At 41.4% G+C, this 15053-nt stretch overlaps 1 protein-coding gene across 1 annotated transcript in view; it reads right to left on the bottom strand.

Annotated features, from left to right (window-relative positions):
- Positions 1 to 383: 383 nt before the first annotated feature.
- LOC115360444 (solute carrier family 23 member 1) overlaps positions 384 to 15053 on the bottom strand; it is a 53388-nt gene continuing 38718 nt past the window's right edge. Inside the window, exons 11-14 of the mRNA XM_030053364.1 lie at positions 11380 to 11544; positions 5311 to 5419; positions 737 to 832; positions 384 to 650 (exon numbers count right to left, since the gene is read on the bottom strand). Of these exons, the coding sequence (XP_029909224.1) occupies positions 463 to 650; positions 737 to 832; positions 5311 to 5419; positions 11380 to 11544 (558 nt within the window). The 3' untranslated portion in view covers positions 384 to 462. The remainder of the gene's footprint in view (positions 651 to 736; positions 833 to 5310; positions 5420 to 11379; positions 11545 to 15053) is intronic.

Here is a 15053-nt window from a genome sequence, read left to right as displayed (position 1 = left end):
GATTATGAATATTTTTTCCCTCAGAGCAGGACGTCTCTCAAAGTGAAGAGTGCTGGTCCCACATCAGTCACAACAGTCTTAAGTCTGGACTGACAGTCTAAATGAGATTATTGTTCTGAGCCCACTCAGGTCAGGACCACCACTCATCGTGGTCTATTCCAGCTGTGTCAAGATGCTATGTTCAGCGCCCAACAAAGGCACACAGCAGTAAGTCCTTTTTTGCTTAAAGGTTAAAGGTTTTAAATGCTGTATCAACAAAAATCATACAAAGCATCTGAACAATATACTGTCCATTCTCGAACCAACAAACATTTGGACGGGGCAGGAGACATTCTTGGTGTTCACACTGGTTGACAGGTGCTGGTTCACACTTTCGACCTGTTTCTCAGTGCTGTCACTACCATTTGGCTTTATAGGGCTAAAATACTAACATCAATCCTGTTGGGCAACTTAGAAATTCAATTACTTGGACATTTTCTGCTGGGGGATCTTGTAAGAAGGGAGGAAAGGCAGGTACTGGAAACATCTGAATCGTCTCAAAATGGGGTTGCAGAAAGGGATATCATAACAGGACTGGTCACCCACATGATTCTTGCCTTCCTGTTCCACCTTTTCACGCCAACTTTTAATGCCTCTCTCCTTTTCTGTACCTGAAAATGAAAAGACAGCATACTTGATTGGGATACTACTGTGATTGAGGTGGGCTGTTGTTGTTCGTACATGGATTGTGTCATACCTGGAATGGTGTTGTCCAGCACAAACCCCAAAAATCCTCCAATAAACATATGTGTGGTGAAGAGTACCACGATTACTTGGTCCAGTTCTTTTATTCCTTCAAATTGAAGAGGAGAGGAGTCATTAATATTGCTCATGAAATGATGTGACACTGAACTGATCCCTCTTTTTCTTGCCCGTCCTTCATATTTAGGTCAGGGCTAAAGCCTGGAGATGGTAGAGATTCAGGGGCTGATTTATTAAGCATGCCACAATTTACTGACATTTACAAAAAAAAAAAAAAAAAAAAAAAATTCAGCACAGTTTAGCTCTTTTGAATGCACCGACACAATAACTACAGCTAGAAGAGACAACTCAGCCATTTCTGGAGTTCAGCACCACAGACAGCAGCTTTGAAAAAGACATCATAATCCAGAAACATGTATCTGTTCACAAGGTTTTATTCTAGGTTTTTTTCCCCTCACACTTTTAGTAGTACAACAGGTGGCAGCTGCTAAGGACAGCACAACGCATATGCTTTATCTACAAATCACAGGCTATTCCCCCAGAGCTCAGTATAGTATGATGAAGACTGGAGAGGGGAAAATGGTCCCAGGAACACAGCCAACACTGGTGGGAATGCATCACCTCTGACTTCTTCTCAGACACGGCAGAATAACTTTTGTATGAGGAAATGTTTTGTATCCCTCCGGTTTTGAGATAAGCAGCAAAACACTCACCTTTTATGGACAGCCATGGCATTTTTGTGTAGTAAATTAATGATGCTACTTGCAATATCTAGACTGTGGCCATATATATGACACACGACTGAAATCTGATCTCAGTTATAGATATGCACACAACTGAGAATGCTTTTTAAAGGCGTTGGATAACAGGCGCAATTCCCTTTGCTGCACCGGCCACCAATCACGATCAGTCAGCTTTAGCATGTCATTTGTACACATTTCCATTCCCTAATATATTGTTGCGCTCATACATCAGAATGCCCTAAAGTAACAACACATTAGGCCACATGCAAAGTTTTAAGCAGCGCTGCTTTTTTCTCATTTCACCAGTGCAAACCTCCTCTGCAGCACCTTGGTAAAAACAGCCAGACGCTGCATGAAAAAGCCTGTCAAATCCCTGCTAAATCAACACGTCATCATCTTGCTCAAGAACACTTCAGCAGGCTGGATGATTTCTCTCATGGGGCTTGAACCTTGGTCTCCAAGTCTCCGTAAAAATTAGGCCACTGTGGCGCTCCATTTTTCTGAATCACTATTGGCTCTGCACCACGTAGCAGGTGTTACCACCACAATAATGCCTGGCTTTCATAATATCCCTGTGCAAAAAAAAAAAAAAAAAAAAAAAAAAAAAAAGTGGCAAATGAAGTTGGATCAAATTGAATCACATCAGGTAAGTTTGCCACAGCAACCTTCCAAGCACACATTGCCAGCCTAAACATACAGCGGTCAAGAGTTCAAGGCACAGAATGTGATGATTTTAATTCTCACAACCTGTGCAGCTAAAGACACCTAGCTGAACACCAGTTTGTTTACACAGAGACTGACAGACCTCCACTGGCACAGAGCTATCAGCTGAGTGTCGAGGGTGGGGACAGACTGGTGGCAAAAGTGCTTTATTTGAGCCGGGCAGATTACAGCCAGTGACATGGAACCCAGCCAAGAGGATTGGGCGGTAAGCAGCCTAGACCCGAGCAAACCAGACAAGTCCTCATGCCCTGCATTGAACTTTGGATTAGCCCTTTCCTGGGAGCCACTTGCATCACATGACTCATAGGATCAAGGTTTTATGTCTACAGAAAAGAGCTGTTTAATCTTGTGGATTGCTTTTTTGATGGCACTTCATAAGAAGTGGGCACAAAGGCACTTCTCCACCTATCAATGGAGTAATCAAAAGCAATGCATCAGGAACTACTGGCTTTTGATTTATTTCTGACTGCCTGAAATCACTGATTGATTCCTGAGTAAAAGGTCCACTTGGTCTAACTTCATCTGTTGGATTAATGTTTCATGGCTGGATTATCTTAATTGAGTCCTACCAGTTGAGAGAGAGAGTGTATAAGAGTCGGTGTATATATATGTGTGTGTGTGTGTGTGTGTGTGTAGGAGGGTATCATGTCTATAGTTAATGGTAAATATGACTTAGCATCTATTGTAAATATTTTAAAGCAACATTTCATTTTGGTAAAACTATCTTGGTCATGTCAGGTTGTAGTGTTTGCAAATAATTCTTAACATTTGTCATAACCTCCTTATTGTAGCAAGCTGGTGAGTGGCGAGTTCACCACATGAAAGTAATAAAAAAAAAAACAAAAAAAAAAACACTGTGTCAGGCATGTGGTCAATCACAGAAACTCACTCAACTGCCTGTATAGCAATATGTATATATGAATGTGTATTTGTACAAGAGATTTTGCAGTGTTTGTATATGACATGTTTCACTTGTGATGACGTACACCTGTACAAATATTTTTTTTCCCTCACTGTTTGCTGTTTTTCTGACCAGTTGGATATGTGTCAGGTGTACCCGCCCAGGTGAACCTATTAATACCAATGTCAATCCATCGCTCATGGTCCTTGGCCTGGTGAATGCCAGCAGGCCAAAACATGTTTGTGAGAGTTTTTTAATGTTCCGCAATGAACTTGCCATTTAATATAGCTGTTTTATTTGTTTGTTTATTTATTTTGGTCTAAGAGTTGCTTTGGTTTTGTTTATGTTGATTTACTATGAAACACTATGAAACACCAATACCCGCTCAACAAATGTATGGACAAAAGTATTGGGCCACCCCTCTTAGTCATTGAATTCAGGTGTTTCATTCAGTCCCATTGCCTCAGGTATACAAAATCCAGCAGCTAGCCATGCAGTCTGCCTTTACAAACATTTGTGAAATAATGGGTTGTTCTAAAGAACTCACTGAATTCCAGCATGGTACTGTAATAATGTAATAGGATGCCACTGCTGCAATAACTCAGTTTCTGATATTTTGTCCCTTATAGATGTTCCACCATCAGCTGAAAATGGTATTATTGCATTTTCCTAAATGCAGAAGCATTTAGGAACCACAGCAACTCAGACCAGGTGGCAGACCACATAAAGTTACAGAGCGGGGTCGCCGAGTGCTGATGCGCATAGTAAAAGTGGCCAACGCTCTGCTGACTCAGTAACTGCAAAGCTCCAAACCTCCTGTGGCATCAACATCAGCACAGAAACTGTGCGCTGGGAGCTTCATGGCATGGGTTTCCATGGCTGACCAGCCGCACGCAAGCCTCACATCACCAAGCACAAGTTTGGTGTGGAAGAACTTGACTGGCCCGCACAGAGCCCTGACCTCAACTCCGACCAACACCTTTGGGATGAACTAGAACAGAGATTGCAAGCCAGGCCGTCCTGTCCAACATCAGTGTCTGAGCTCACAAATGCTCTTCTGGATGAATGGGCAAAAATTCCCACAGACACTCCAAAATCTTGTGGAAAACCTTCCCAGAAGAGTGTAAGCTGTTCTGCTGCAAAGGGGGACCAACTCCATATTAATGCCTGTGGATTTAGAATGGGAGGTCAGAAAAGCTCCTGTAGGTGTGATGTGTAGGTGGCCCAGGACTTTTGTCCATGTAGTGTATGTAACAACTTGTTTATTGCTTGGTCTAAAATTATCATTTATATTGTGGCTGTAGTTTCCTGAGACAGCTGGTGTGAGAACAACACAACACTGAGCTATACATGAGGTTAAGAAAATGTTCAGCTCTGTTTGTGCAATCCTCGTCATTATAAAGTCATTACAGGCTAAAGACTAAAAGTTCCCAGGCTTTTGCTATGTGAGTCTCTAGAAGACCTTGACCCTGGGAACTTCATTCATTCATTTTCTTGACCACTTATCCGTAAGGGTCGCGGGGGGCGCTGGAGCTTATCTCAGTGCTCATTGGGCAGAAGGCAGGGGAAACACCCTGGACAGGTTATCAATTGATCACAGGGACATCCACACGTAGGGGCAATTTTAGCTCCTCCAATTCACCTTCATCTCGCATGTCTTTGGACTGTGAGGGGAAAACGGAGCTCCCAGACACAGGGAGAACATGCAAACTCCACACGGCTGACCAGACAGAAATCAAACCCAGGACCATCTTGCTGCGAGTCGATGGTGCTAACCACTGTACCACCGTGCCGCCCTCCTCAGGAGCTTATTGTGGCAAAATCACTGTCACTTAAGAGTTAGGAGTATTAAGTAATTTATGACCTCCGTAGGGCCGGTGGATACACAGCCTCCCTCTCATTGACAGAGGGCCATTTTGGTGTAAGACCAGAGAGTGGAATCCTGGGGGTGTTGTTTGCTGTCTTCTTATTGGTCTGTTGAAAATCACCGGACAACATGACTTGAATTCTTCCTGTGGCAATGCACAGGAATGTAATGACAGACTTCACACACAAAAAATCCACAAAGCATGAGACCAAACAAGTATGTGTGTGCAGGAATGTGTGTGTGTGTGTGTGTGTGTGTGTGTGTGTGTGTGTGTGTGTGTGTGTGTGTGTGTGTGTGAAAAAGCATGCATGTGTGTACGATGCAGTGGTAATCACCTGTGTCAATGATGCCGGGGTTGGAGTGAAACCAGGTCGGTAATACGAGGCCACTGAACGTAGAGAAGCCAAGAATGAGGAGGTTCCTGGATGAGTTAAGGTCCACATACTGTTTATCACAGGAGACAGAGAGAGAATCATATGATACAAAATTCAATCGTTGGTTGTCAGATGCAAACCATTCATTATCTAATTTCTCTCAGACGGTCAAATTAGCTACTTGACTTCAAAATATTCACCTAGATTCTACTGTAAGAAGAAATTTGGAACTCAAACAAACAAACAAACAAACAAAAAAAGGTTTCTATTTTGGTAGATGTTCTACATTTATTGGGTGTTAAATGTATTTGTTAATAGCATGTTAATGAGACAAACCTGACAGTGTGCTTTGAGAGTCGGTTGAAAGGGGAAATAAGTAAGAATTTGACACAAAATGACAGTAATAAATCGGTGAGCTGTGGTGAAAGGGTTAATGATCAGTTCTTGTGACAATAGTTAATTTGGCAGGCACTGAAATGTCTGTTCTCATACTCTGTTTTGGAACAAAGTCTCCCATCCCTTCCCACAAATCCACAAGTACAAATCTGTGTTTAAACCCCTCATATGAACATTTTAATTTCAAATCTCAAAATTTCAATATTCAAAATGTTCCTAACTAAATTTGCTCTTTGCCTCAGACCATGTGTATGCACAAATAGTAAAAGTCCCAGAGTCTTAAGAAATTACCTAGCAAATCTTTGTACAATGTAAATAGTATATTAGAACCACAAATAGAGGAAGATGAACATAGTCTAAATATGGAATATTTGAACTGTTCATTTATGTTTTTTTATATTTTATCATCAATAAATCATCACCATTATTACAATTACTATTTACATTGCAAGCGAATTGTGTAGAGGGGGTTCCATTCAATGGTGCTGTTCCTACCTGATATGAGGTTACTAACAATAGTAATGTAGTTGTATAAGAAAAAGAAGTAACCCTTTATGTTATATCAAGTTAAGGACACAGTATCTAAACATACATCTTTTCTTTCTGAATTGCTTTTTGTTATTGCAATAGCATTCCTGTTACTTGTAAATGACATATTTTGCTATTAATGGCAATGATTAGGTTTGATCTTGTGGCTCATTTTGTTGCCTCTTGCTTAGATTGTTAGCATATAAACTGCTCAGAGAATTGCTTACTCCGTAACGCTACCCTCAGAGGGAAACTGATTAAAAAACAAAACTAGGTCAAAACCGGTACATTTAGAAAGTGGTTGGTTTGACCTCTGTTCTGGAAGGTCAACCCTCATTATTTATACAGGTTATGCTGCTGTGCTGGTTTGCCTAATTCCTTGTTGTTTTCCTGTCTTTCTCATTCAGCATTTTACAGAAAGCGAGACTTGTCAAACGTGTATGGTAGATGATAATCACGCAGTCATGCAAAAAAAAAAAAAAAAATCAGCAAATCTCTTAGTTACACTAATGCTGTTCATTTGAGGCAGCCATTCTGAGATGGTCTTGTTAATTTTTTTTTTTTTTTTTAAATAAAACACTTGTGTACGACAGCTCAGTGTACATAGCTGGACAAGGAAGTCCCTATTCAACACTCCTGAAAGTTTTGCTGTTGCTGACCATGTACTTTTTTCAATGAATCTCTGTGCCGAGTCATTTTGAAAGAAGAACAGCCAATAGGAAAGGTCCAACACGCAACCAACTAATGGTAGCCATATCTGTGGTCAACCAAATAATTGTGTAACTTTGATCACTCACTCAACTCACTCACTCAGAGACACTTGGAAGTGACAGCTGGTTCCTTACCGCTGTGCAGCCCAGAAAAAAGTATCATGGATCATTTCAATTTAACCATGTGGGCATCTCTTGCCCAAAACTCTGGTGGGAATCATAACAGTGCAAACATAGCACTGTAATAAAACTTGATTGATCGCTTTAGGGAAATTCTCTGTTCTCTTGGTGATCCAAGAAAGAGTGTCAAGAATGAAGGGCTGGCAGAAACCAAGGAGATGCCCTGTCCCTCCTCTACATGGATGACATCAAGCTGTATGCCAGGAATGAGAGGGATGTCGACTCAATGATCCACATCAATGGGCTCTACAGCAACAACATCAGAATGTCATTAGGACTGGACGGTATCCAAGAGGGGCTGAAGGGGTTGAACTACCAGAAGGTAACATAGCAGATGTGCAGGACAAATAATTTGGAATCCTGCAGGCAAATGGAAATCATGAGGAGGCCACAAGGAGGTCAGCCACCACCAAATACCTCCACAGAGTGAGGCAGGTCCTGAGCAGCCAGCTGAATGGACAAAACAAGATCCGAACCATCAACATCTACACCCTGCTGGTGATCAGATACCCTGCTGGTATAATATCCTGGCCAAAGGAGGAGATAGAAGTCACTGATATCAAGACAAGGAAGCTCCTCATATTGTGGGGAGGGTTTCACCCCAAGGACCAGCACCTTGACACTGCACCAAGCAGAAGGAGGAAGGCCGAGGACTGGTGAGCGTTAAAGCCACAGTCCACGATGTAACAACAAAGATCCAGGAATACTTCAGGAAGTGATGACCTGCTAAGTGAATACCTCAGGCAGCAGGAGCCCAATGAGGAGGAAGACATAGAGGAAGGCAGCTCCAGAGGTGGTCGAGAATGACAGAGCCAAATCAACCAGACAATGACCACGTTTACATGCACACCATATTCCTGTATTATTCAGAATATCCGCAATATTCCGGTTGCGCACGAGTCATGTAAACACGTACTGAACCCGATTAAGGTGATATTCTGGTTGGAGAAAACTCCGAATAAGACCCCTGGCACATGCCTGTTTTAACCAGAATATTGTGCCATGTAAACACCTTAATCAGAAAATGCCCCGTACAGGAATATTCAGTTACGTCTGCACATGCTCGATTCACAATGAATCCTGGGGCATCTTTGTTGCTATGGTTACTGCAAGCAGGGAGAATGACATGGCGAACAGCAGCAAAAGCCAGCATTTTTGGAGTGAGGAGGAGACTGCAGTCTGCCTTCAGCTAATGAGAGACTTAAATATCATGGAGTATATCGATGGGAGAAAACACAGAAATAGCAACAGCTTTTTCTTCTTCGTCTGTATTTCCGGCAGACCAGATGCCTATACGCATACTGCTGCCCCCCGCAGGTTGAGTGTTGCATTAAATAAGAGTGTGGAATACGCCGAAACACGGGAATATGCCAAGTAACATGTAAACCGAATATTCCAGTTGCTGCAGCGCATATAAATTCAGAACATTACCTTAACCAGAATATTGACCCGAATCGGAATATGGTGTGCATGTAAACGTAGTCATTGTGATGGTTGACAAACAGCTTAAGAAACCAGTAGTGATAGATGTGGCAATCCCAAGCAACAGCAACATCAGGAAGAAGGAACACAATGAGGCAGACAATGAGGCAGAGGTTACAGGCAGACAATAAGTGCTGGTAGCCAGTACAATGAGACTAGCAAGTCATGCAGAACAGGTAAATCAAGGAACATGCAGGGACTGGACAGAATGAGTGAGGAAACGGCTTAGATAATGGGCTAACTGGGAATGAGTTCAGCTCCATCTGCAGATTGACTACCTCTGTCCTGCCAGTTAAGGCAGGGAGAGAGAGAAAGAGAGAGAGAGAGAAAGAGAGAGAGAGAGAGAGAGAGAGAGAGAGAGAGAGAGAGAGAGAGAGAGAGAGAGAGAGAGAGAGATTAAATCAGATGAATAGGCAAATACTTAGGAACTATATCTAGGAATTTAGATAAAGGTGAGAAGCAGTTGACAACATGACACATTGTTGGAACTACAATTGGCCAGCTGAGAATTTGAACTCTGAACCTTTATGTGCCCACAGGAGGGGCTTTACTGCCAGTGCCACTGGAGAGTTATGGTTTTCCACACACCTTCTTACAACTTATGGCAATGGTTTCATATGGGCAAAACTGGAGTATTTTTGTCTGTTTAAAGTTCAAATGTTTGCAACGGTCAACATGTTGGTGATAAAATTCTGAAAAAAAGAACCACGACATTCTGCTGATTCCATGTGTATTGTCCATCTACACAAACAACATAACCAGCAATAGCAGCGACATTTCCCTTTTTAAATATGCAGACGATATGGCCCTGGTGGCCCACATCAAAGACAACACATCTCTGTCTGCTATCAGCAGGTCAACACCTTGATGCTCATGATTAAGGAGAGCTCTTTGGAACTTAACATCTCCAAAACAAAGGAGCTGTGTTGTGGGGCGAGGTGAACATCTTCCCCCCAACCTCTCTTTGAACCTCTGATGCTAAACAAGCAGACAGTGGAGCAGGTACAGGCCTTCAGATATCTGGGTACAGAGATCGACACCCATCTGTCCTTTTCCCAGCACGCAGACTTTACAGCCTGTTCACCAGCCAGCACACAGCCTGTTCCTGCTGAGGAAACTCAGGAGCTTTGATGTCAGGCAGGACATTTTAACAGCTGTCTACAAATCACTTAGAATAGAGCAGAATCTGCTTTCACCTTCAACATCGCATCCTGGTTCACCTTCACCTCTGTCAAAGATAAATCAAAGCTTTCCCAGATCATCAATCAAGCAAGTAAAATAACTGGCAAAACTTAAAATCAATTATCAGCACTCCACACCCAAGCAGCTAAAAGGAAAGCCAACTTCATTACACAGGATCCCACCCACCCCCTTCACAAGTCCTTCCAACTCCTGCCATCAGGCCGCTGATATAAAGTCCCATTATCCAAGAAGAATAACTATAAAAACTCATTCATACCCAGAGCCATAAACATATTAAATAAACAACGAACAATGGACAAAATAACTCTGACGCACTAGGTCACTTTACATATATCCAGATCGTTTACCTTGTCTGTTTTTATAGTTTTAATTTTATACTTGCTTTTAAGAAGCTATACACACGTGTGCTTTCAGAAATCTGTGTTGCGTGACAGTTTCCAGTCAATAAAGCTTTCAATAAAGCTTTCTGAATATTTTGGTTTGATTTTGTTGGCCAAATGCCAAATGAGAAGTTGCAGAGAAGCAAAATTCTGCTACGCTTCAGAGGAGGTGCCAAAAAGTGGAAAGTGAAATCTCTGAAAAACAAGAATTGTTGTAATAAGTCTCACCGCTTGAATCAGTCATTACCAAATTTTATGCATTGACTGAGACACTAACATGATTGTTTATATTGAATTCTGGACAAATCCATGAAGCCGTTTACAAGATATAAACTTTTCACATTTTTAGCGCTGCCTAGTGATGTAAGACAACACGCTTCGATACATGAGCTTAGTGAACACCCCTGATATCTTAATGCATACAAGTTATGGCAAGTTTTGTAAAATTAACCTCACCTTCAAATTTTTAAAAGCAAATTTTGGGGAAATGGTATCGTATTTCAAAAATCAAAAATCCAAAAAAGATATGAAGAAACATTGAAAAAAACTGTTACAGAAAAAAATAGCAATAATGATTTTGTTGCTAGCACTCACAGTTCAGGATTTGTGCACTAAAACAGAACTATGTTATTACAGTTCCACCATCTGGCCCATTTGGTATAAGTTTTGTTGTCTGAGTCTGACGGCAGCCTTCATCCTTCATCATTAAGAACATAACAGCTAAGAGCACACGGCAACAAATGCCCTTTTAACATGAATCTGTGTAAAAGGGAAAAACAACAACAACCCTACAAGCTAATGAAGTCACAAATCAGACAGTGGACATTGTAGTGGGTGGGTTGTCCATTATTCTGCTGAGAGCCATTTAATATTTCACTTGTACTAGAAACTTGTACTAGACTCATACTAGAAAAACTTGAGTAAACTCTTGTGTAAACATTTTGTGAAAGCACCAACCGTCACAATATCGTTTCAATATTAATATTGCGTTATTTGATATTGTTCATATCACCCAGCCCTACTTGACAGTACTGCAAATATAATAAAAATATCAAAGTTATGCATAATTTTGTCCCAATATATCAATCTGTCAAAATGGTGTATCGTCCCAGCCCTACATATGATGTCCTATGTAACTGAGGCTTATTTACCTGAAGGTTCGATATTCCCACTGCTGCAATCATTCCAAACATAACGAGGAACATGCCTCCAATAACGGGGTCTGGAATGGTGATGAAAACTGCTCCAAATTTCCCAAAGATTCCCAGGATGATCATCAGAATACCAGTCGTCTGCAGGACCAGTCTGCTGCCAACCTGCCATGAAATGGGTACAGGGACTTGTTATGCCCTGCAGGGACTTGTTATTGGATAATCAATCATTTCCTCCTGCCAGCTTCACTTGCTCCAAAGAAAAACTTTTCAAAATTGGATGGAATCTAAATCTCGCAAAGATTTTTTTGTTTGTTTTTGGAACTTAATCAATGTCATGTGCCACATTTTATTGTTGGATGCTGAATGGTGGAGAAAAGAAACTGCAATAAGATCTGCACAGTGTTTCTCAGAAACAGAGCTATTACTATAAATAGCCATGGGCGCCTCAGAGACCTCGTGCACACTTGGTAATGGTGTCTATCTCAGTTGATCTAATCACAGGTGGACAACTGAGACAGAGTGCCGTTCACATGTGGCATTACCATGCGCCTCACATGATTCTCCAGTGACTTGCGATCGTATTTTGTGACTACACACACATATATTCCCTGCTTTCACTATCGTCACAACTGATCCTGTTTCCTACAGGTGAAGTGATTGCTCCCAATGTCTTCTGTATATTTTTTTGGGCAGGGCTCAATCTGACCCTGACCACTTCTGAAGGTAGTCTGAGTGATCAAAACCCCATGCACACCTACACTTAGCACTCTCCCCCTGTGACTGGATCATCTCAGATTGACATTAAAACCATGTATGAGGGAGTCAAACTGAAGCACCTCGGCTCAATACTGTATACTTTACACATATGGTTCTAATCAAATAATAAAAATTCATGAAAAGTTCTCTTACTTAAATATTAAGCTCTTCTGTGCTTGGCAACAGAATATTGCAAGATATCTTTATGTTCTTATCATTGTAGTTTCATAATGACTGCTTGAGGAATTTTATCTTGGTAACCAAAGATTTATTATTGACAGTTATTTAAGAAATGTTTTTTTATTTCTTCGTATATCGAAATAATATTACAGAGAGCACCATGTGATTTGCTCCATGGACATATGAGTGAAGGGCAGGAGCGCTCACCGAAATTAGTGATGCGCCGGCTCCAAAAAACGTCACCTGATGTCCCTGGCTCTGATGGTTCAGAGCCAGGGACAAGAGATCCTAGCTGAAATCTCTGACAGAGCCGGTTTTGAATTTAAACTCAAATTTTGTCTAGTTCACTTTCTGGTGGCAAGGAGTCGCGGGCGTGATATAGGCTATCACGGCCTGGACCCTTGGCCTATTGCCTTTTGGTGGCAAGGAGCCGCAGGGGTGATAAGGCCTGTCACGCCCTGGGCCCTTGGCCGTCTAGCTCAGGCAGTGTACTGAGCCTGTTGTTATTTTATGTTATTTTATATGTTATGTTACTGTATTTTATTATCGCTATCATTCTAAATTTTTATTTCCCTTTTTATTGACTGTTTTTATTTTTTTAATTTGTGTCTTGTTGCTTTTAATGTTTCTGTAAAGCACTTTGAATTACCTTGTGTTAAATTGTGCTATATAAATAAACTTGCCTTGCCTTGCCTTGCCTTGCCTACCTCACTAATTTCCAAAAAATGTTTGTTAACACAGTGTCAACGGTAAGATCACAATCAAAATATTGACGCATTTTGTCTTTTGCTTGCACAACATGGAAGTTTGACATTTGGAGTGGTAGAACATTGCTTGCTTGAGGCAATCAAACTTGTTTGTTTTGGCAATCAAAGTTATACGTACTGCAGATGAATTTCCTCATAATGGAAGTAACACATAATTGCACCCTTGGTATGAAAAACCTGATGATATAAACACCATCTGCGCTTGGTTTTTGTTGTGACAAAAAATATCAGTGATAGTATTTGTTTTGCCAAAACATGCAAATCAGCAGACAATGTGTCTAACTCATGAAACATTTGCAAATTTATTTGAAGTCCTATGTTCCCTGGATCATTTGTTCCCATGTTCCGACGTTCCCTGGGTCCTGTGTTTGCAAGGTGCTATGTTCCCATGGTCCTGTGTTCTCCACATTTATAGGGCACATAATAGGAATTTGACTAAAGGTCCTATTTTGACCAGGGTCCTATGTTCCCTTGTTCTACATAGGTGCCTTTCCAAGGTCCTATGTTCCCAAGGCCCTAAATGTCCTAAGGAAGGAGAAAAAAATCACATGAAAACCTTTTATTATGCCAATTTAAATAAATATTCATCTGTAACAATAAACCTAATCTACAGTTTAAACGTATTGCAGTGCCTTGAGAAACTGAGAAATGCAGTGCAATGCAACAGGCATGGGCACAGTGGGCACAGTGGCTTTTGTGAAGATTCAATCTGTGGCCTTCCTGTTACAGGATGGTCTCTCTAGCCATTAAGGCCTGCAGGTCCACGAGCAGGTTCTCAGCCTCCCACTTGCTTCTTAATTTGCCGAAATACCATCACTCAGCTAAATGAATCTGATTAAATCAGGGATGGGCATCTGTGTGCCACGGAGGACACACAGTCTGTGGCCCTGTGGCTCAAAATCCCAGAATCATACTACATACTAAATGGTACCTACTGCATACTCATCTCCATAATATACTGTTTTGGCAAAACAAATACAAAACAAGCAAACACACAAACAAACATCCATCTTAACAGGTATTTTAGCTTACTTTTGGTTTTCATGAACTTGTCATATTACTGTTGCCCCCTGAGAAGCCCCTTCTTTTCCACAGCACACTGCATTGTGGGATAAAGGTGTGCAGTAACCACTCACTCACAACACTGAGCCAGTTGAGTATGCATGTTGTTGTCCTCGAGTGTACTTTTACACTGTGAACACACTGTGTGAAAAACTTGGCTAGAATGAGGATGCAGTATGCATTTGGGACACAGCTCAGGTTTTCAATCCAACCTAACCTGACCTTCAACCACAGAGGAGGAAGTAATCAGAAAATTCACCTGGTGCAATTTTTAACCAGAATGAAAACCGGCAGACTCTTGGCGTTCATGGTCCGTGAATGCCCATCCCTGAATTAAGCGCAGGTGATTATGAGAAATTCAGCTGAAATGCATGGCTGGCTTAACAGGTTGTTAAAGACACGTAAACGGTTGCATCTTCTTTCATTTGTTGTTGCACCTGTAGGCTAGAGTGTTTTGTTAGTGTGCGTTCCAAGAATTACTGTGTCATATTGCGGGATGACTGTACACCTGTGACTACCCAGGAGGCCTCCATCACCTCCATAAGAATGAGCATGAGCTTGTTACTTTCAGTTGTTGGTTACACATGTAAGTGGAAAAAGGAAAGTGATAGTTACAGCTTAGTGCGAGTGAAAGTGAGATCCATCCCTGTTACAGAAACTGCATTATGTTTTGTAGCCGCACTGCATCCTGGTCTATTAAGGCTGGAGTTAGTGGAGGAATTGGTGCCTGTGCCTCTTCTGCAATGGATTTATCTCTGATTGTTTGATTGCTGAGAAGACCCAAGGGAGATTTACCATTGTTTCGATAGGTGGACATACCGCAAATTTCATTGAAGCTGTACTGAAAATATCTTGAGGTGATTTTATGTTGTCTTTGTTTGGCCAGTTTTAAGAATAATAAGAAAA

The sequence above is a fragment of the Myripristis murdjan genome, chromosome 6 (genome assembly GCF_902150065.1).
Source record: "Myripristis murdjan chromosome 6, fMyrMur1.1, whole genome shotgun sequence".
In the NCBI taxonomy this organism is placed as follows: Eukaryota; Metazoa; Chordata; class Actinopteri; order Holocentriformes; family Holocentridae; genus Myripristis; species Myripristis murdjan.
The sequence above is the reverse complement of the archived record's forward strand: the minus strand, read 5'-3'. Positions and strand labels throughout refer to the sequence as shown.